Raw genomic sequence first — 5,449 nt, 5'->3', positions numbered from 1 at the left:
TTTTTTTTTTTTTTTTTTTTTTTGTTTTTTTTTGTTGTGTGGCTTGTTTTACATGGGGAAGTGAATACTTTGGACAGCGTTTTGAGTGCCTCCCCCTTGGTGTTGTTCGTGCAGTGGTGCATTCTCTGCAGGCACCAGCCGGGTGATCTCTTTCATTTGTTGTCCAGTTTACCTTGTCTCTTTGGGATCGTTGGTTTACTTTGTTTGGTTTATGTTTGGCTTGGAATAGAGATTGTTTGACTTTGGTGGAGGAAGTGCTTCTAGGATCGTCTTTCTGTGATAAGGGAAAAGTTTTATGGCACTCTAGTTCTTCGCTATTTTTCGGGGCATTTAGCTTGAGAAAAATAATAGGATGAGAGAGGTTGAGAGGTATTGTGATGCGGTTTGGGAGGTGGTGAAGTTTCCTGCATCGTTGTAGCATCGTTTACTAGCCCTTTTTGTAATTATGATCTTGGTTTGATTTTTTTTTTTTTTTCTGGATTAGAGGCCATTTCTGTAAGCTTGGACTCCCCTTTGTTGGTGGGGTTGTTTTTTTTCAGTTTAATCTTCTTTTTAACTTCTGACAGAGCAGTTAATCAAGTTTATAGTTTCTGAAGCACGTTAGATGCAACTCCTAAGGCTTCGAAAATCTGATTTTTTTCCTGAACCACTGAAATCTTAAATGGGCTGTTTTTCCTCTCAAATCTTTGTCACTCCAATATAACAGAGAATAACATTCTGTTTTCCAGCCAACCTATTCATATAATCCTTGGCAGATGGAATAAGCCTACCTATCCCATCACAATCCACCAATAAGGCCTAAGCAATTGCAAACCAGTCATCATTCCAATCTCTTCTAGTAATGACAAAAGTGCAATCCTGTCAATTTTCCCAAAATCTATTTCTTTTCGTACCCAAAATTCCTTTTGCAACCTCTGCTTTACACAAAAGAAGGAAGGCATCAAATATGTCATTTTGAAAATATTACAAATCCTCTCCAAAACAAGCTTGGTGCTTCCTTTTCATGAACTTTCCCCTCTTTTCTTCAATAATCTCCCAAAAAGAAGACCCCTCATTTGTTTTTTTTCCAAAAGGGATAACAATTCTTCTTTTTCTAGGTCTTTAACTAACTCACTGTCCATGGAGATTGAAGAAGCTCCACCAGAGACATTTCTAATTAAAACCTAGTTCCAGCTTAGTCTAATGTAAAAAAAGTAGAGATTCCTTCTCTCCGGCTAAAAAACAGAACCGCAAATTGCAGGGAACACCCCAATTGAAAGCTATATCTTAATTGCAAGCTATAATTTTGATCTTTTGCACATAATTACCTACTTTGCTTCACTGCATGACTTAGTCTCATCTACTTTTAATGATCCTCTGCATCGATGGTATTTTTGCATATTAGACTAATAACTACTCTGAATATTGGATCTATGACCAAAATGCATACTTGTTTCTTTTATCATTCAGATGATTGTCAATTACAACTTTTTTTTTTTTTTTAACTAATACCAATTAGAGGGTCTTTTTTATGTAATCACGTTAGGATGAGTTTGGGTTACAATTTTGTGTCTAATAGGTCTTTGACCTGTCTGATATTTTTTTTTAAATACATGAAAGTTTTGTCTACAAAAATAAAAGTTACAGTCTTATTAGACACAAAATCCAATTTTATGTCTAATAAATCTATTAATTTTTTAAAAGGTTGGATATGTCACATGCCTATTAGACACAATATTGAAAGTTAAGAACCTACTAAACACAAAATTGAAATTTCAAGAATTTATTAAACGCAAACTTGAAGATTTATGAACTTATAATTTAACCTTACTTTTATAATACAACATCTCTAGTGTGGATTATAAGAGAAGTTTGAATTTTACGTGCAATCAAACATGTTATATGAATTTGTCTAGGTTCACTAGATCCAGCATGAAAGCGCTAGCATACAAAGCTTTTTTTCATTAGAAACAAGGAAAATGTTTATTCCAAAATGTCCAGGTAAAGAAAAGGATTTAGGAAAACAATATACTCGAGATGCTTGTCCATTTAGAGAGTTGAGAAGATAATGAAAATCAAGTAATAAGTATTGTTTTTCATTGACAAACGAAGATGTTCCATCATAATCTATTTTGTTTCCATGGTATATTTACCGGTTTATATTTGACTTTGTTTGTGAGTGAAGTTGCTCTTCCTACTAAGATCTTTCCGAACCATCTTCTTAAAAGAAATAGCTGTATTCATCTCTCATTTTGTGATGGATATTGTAAACTAAAATTGCGTAAATCTTTCTCCAGGTCATTGTCAGTCTTTACGCTCTCTCAGTCCTTGGAAGACTGGTTTCAGGTGTTACGGTTGCCTACACTGGTATGTTTCCTACTACAACTTGCCCCAATTTCTGCTATCCTATGAGAAGAAATATTTCTTGACAATTTGATATGAATTTTTGGTTTAGATACTATTTTAGTACATATACTTTGTTAGTTTGCTTTGGTCCCTATTCATTTAGAATGTTCATTTTGGTCCATGTACTTTTAACTTTTGTTCATTTATTCCTTGTTCTTTCCAAAAGTCTGTTTTGGTCCTTATATTTTTAAAATGTAACCATTTTTATCCTGGTTAGCAAAATTCTCACACAAATTAAACTATTCAGCACAAAACTGTGACACAATTCAACTAATTTATTGTGTATTGTTGGGATGAAATTGTGATAAAAAAATGAGTCAAAAAAGAAAAGAACCAAAGTGAGTATAGGAACCCAAACGAATGTTTCGAGAGTACAAGGAGACTACCATGGACAATGTTGAAAGTAGAGGGACCTAATTGAATATGTTGAAGGAACAGAAACCAAAATTGACAAAAGTTGAAAGTATGATGACTACATAGTATTTTTAACCGACATTTTTCTATTATTAATATTTAATTCCTCTTCGACTCATCATGTAGGGGGCGTAGTAGCTTAATTAGCTTTACCATCTGATTTTTCTGATAGCAGAGGTCAACCTATTTGCAATTTTCTCCTTTGTGTTAAAAATTTTCAGGGCTCATTTCTGTCTAGGAATAAATTGGATTGTTTTTGTTTATTTATGGAACCAATCTGTCTTTGAAGCTAAGATATCTGAATCAACAGGTTTATGCATGTTGTGTATATACATGGTGTTGGAGAATTCTGAATCGATCAGTGCTTTTATTTCTCCTTTTCTTAGGAGAGGAAACGACCCTATTTCACACCAAGATTCCATCTAATCTTCACTGGCTGTAACCCCGTTCTGTCACTGTAGATAGATACATCTTGTGAATATTACCGTTAACAGAATCAGACAGTCATTATATGATGGTTGTTTAGGTGGAGTAATAAATTTATTTGATGGGGGAAAAAAAAAAAAAATTCCTGAGTTCATTATTGATATTGATTACTGTTCATCATTATGAGTATCGGTTGTTTTCTGTGAAGTTGAGTGGTGTGAAAAAGAAAATATTTGGCAGGATTGTCATTTGGGTTATACCTTTTTTGTACCAACTTTTAAGTTATAAGGAGATGGAAACTTGTTCAGGAGCTAGTTCTGAATTCTCCTTTTTTGTACCTTTTTTGTTTATACTTTTTTTTTAAATAATAAATGTAAACATTTAATGGATAAATGTGGTTGTAACATTTCCAAAATGAAATGTTAATAACTACTTAGTTCTTCATATTACTATTTCTAGAGTCACGATTGAATTCAATCACTTTTAGATGTTAGTTATTAGTTTTCTGTTGAAGTTTATCTTGTGGAGGTACTTAAATTGGATTGGTGATTGATTTCTAGGTTTCGTCGTAAACCTAATTAGTTACTTCCAATTACCTTAAATAGTTGTAGCTTTCGAAATTCTGAGAGAGTAGTTGTGAGATTCATTGTGCTAGATCTTTGATATCCCTACTCAGCACGGAAGATAGAAGTTAAAACAATTATGACAAGTAGGGGTCGGAGGGGAGATTAGTTTTCTATGATATCCTTTTTTGAAATTAAGAGGCTTTGATACAGTATCAGAGTAATTTTGATACTAAACGATATAACAACATTAAAGGAATTGGCGTGGACAATTCTGTACGAACATCATCCCCAACACATCCAAATCAATTTATATCAACAAAAGCTTTTATGAAAAAAAAAAAAACAGTGAACACTAAAGTATGATGTGTCGACTAGATGTAAGTGAGTCTTGTTTATTTATTGTTAGTTTTAAAGCTTAATTGGTGAACACTAGGTTTTAAAGCTTAAGGTATTGTTAATTTTAAATTTTTAAGTCAAAAGGCCTTGAGGAAATAACACGTGATAGTGTTAATCCTATCAAAATCTCTCCACAATGTTGAGATGTTATAGTGGATGTTTCAAACACTGTGCTCGATATCAACGTAGACGGCTGAAAAACAAGTCCAATGCAATTTGAATCACTCAAATTAAAAGTTAATTAAAAGTTTTTATCAACGGGAGGGAAGTAATGATTTTTTAACTATTATTAAATACTGAGTGTCATCTCTTCCTTGTTACGAACATGCAATTTCAACATACGTCTACTTTAGGCATAAATCCCTCTCATATTAATTGTACATGATTTTTACTTCTATATCTATAATCTTCCCTTTATTTATCAAATGTGAGATTTTGGTCTCATTTCTAGTAATTCTTCCATCGAACAAAGTACTACTAAGTCTCCTATCAAATTTTTAATTATTTACTTTCGATTTAGGTAGGTGGTTGGTTAGTTATGTGAAATTAGACAACTCTGGGACATGATTAATGATTTAGTAGTTACGCAATTTATAATGTCCTATCTCTAATTAATGATTTACGATATCATGTGATGATGTGTTTATATTACTATGTGATAAAACTTCGTGAACGGTCAAGATAGGGCCCACATAGTATTATAAAAATGTAGGGATGATCACGATAGAGTTTGTATTAGATGTATTAGTTGATGGGCACCATAAGTATACTCTATATGAAGACGATTAGAAGACATCCAAGTGAACTTGTTCAGATAAGAGCAAGGTTCACATAAGTATATAGTAGTTGGCAGACACGAGGGTCACTCCCTCAAGATTATGATGATAATGATTACGAGTACTATTAGAGAGTCGTCAATTAATCCCTAATAATACATCATCCTAATCAATAGATTATGAATATGAGTCAGAGCTACGATGTCTCGCTTACATGCATACCTATGATTACAGAAAATGTTAAAGAGCTAAACTATCCAAAAACCTTGAACTCCAATGAACTAGATTACGAGAAACGATGAGTTTCGAGAAGCTAGATTTTGAGCAACGATCAGCTTTTAGGAACTACAATCCTATGAATTCCAAACATCAAGTTTTATTTGTATTGAACTCTTTTCATCAGTAATATTCTGCAATTTCATTAGATACAAAAAAAAAAAAAAAAAAAAAAAAAAAAAAAAAAAAAAAAAAAAAAAAAAAAAAAAA

General features: G+C 32.5%; 1 protein-coding gene across 2 annotated transcripts in view; it reads left to right on the top strand.

The window, feature by feature from the left end:
• The window catches only part of LOC111454742 (reticulon-like protein B22), an 8,977-nt gene extending 5,430 nt beyond the window's left edge, over positions 1 to 3,547 (top strand). The window contains exons 3-4 of one of the 2 annotated variants that reach the window (XM_023096265.1): positions 2,277 to 2,346; positions 3,186 to 3,547. In XM_023096265.1, the coding sequence (XP_022952033.1) occupies positions 2,277 to 2,346; positions 3,186 to 3,241 (126 nt within the window). In that variant the 3' untranslated portion in view covers positions 3,242 to 3,547. Of the gene's footprint in view, positions 1 to 2,276; positions 2,347 to 3,109 lie in introns of both variants that reach the window. The other variant, XM_023096264.1, reaches the window with a different exon arrangement.
• Positions 3,548 to 5,449: the final 1,902 nt, after the last annotated feature.

This window comes from Cucurbita moschata, unplaced genomic scaffold, assembly GCF_002738365.1.
Source record: "Cucurbita moschata cultivar Rifu unplaced genomic scaffold, Cmos_1.0 Cmo_Scf00016, whole genome shotgun sequence".
NCBI classification, from domain to species: Eukaryota; Viridiplantae; Streptophyta; class Magnoliopsida; order Cucurbitales; family Cucurbitaceae; genus Cucurbita; species Cucurbita moschata.
The sequence above is the reverse complement of the archived record's forward strand: the minus strand, read 5'-3'. Positions and strand labels throughout refer to the sequence as shown.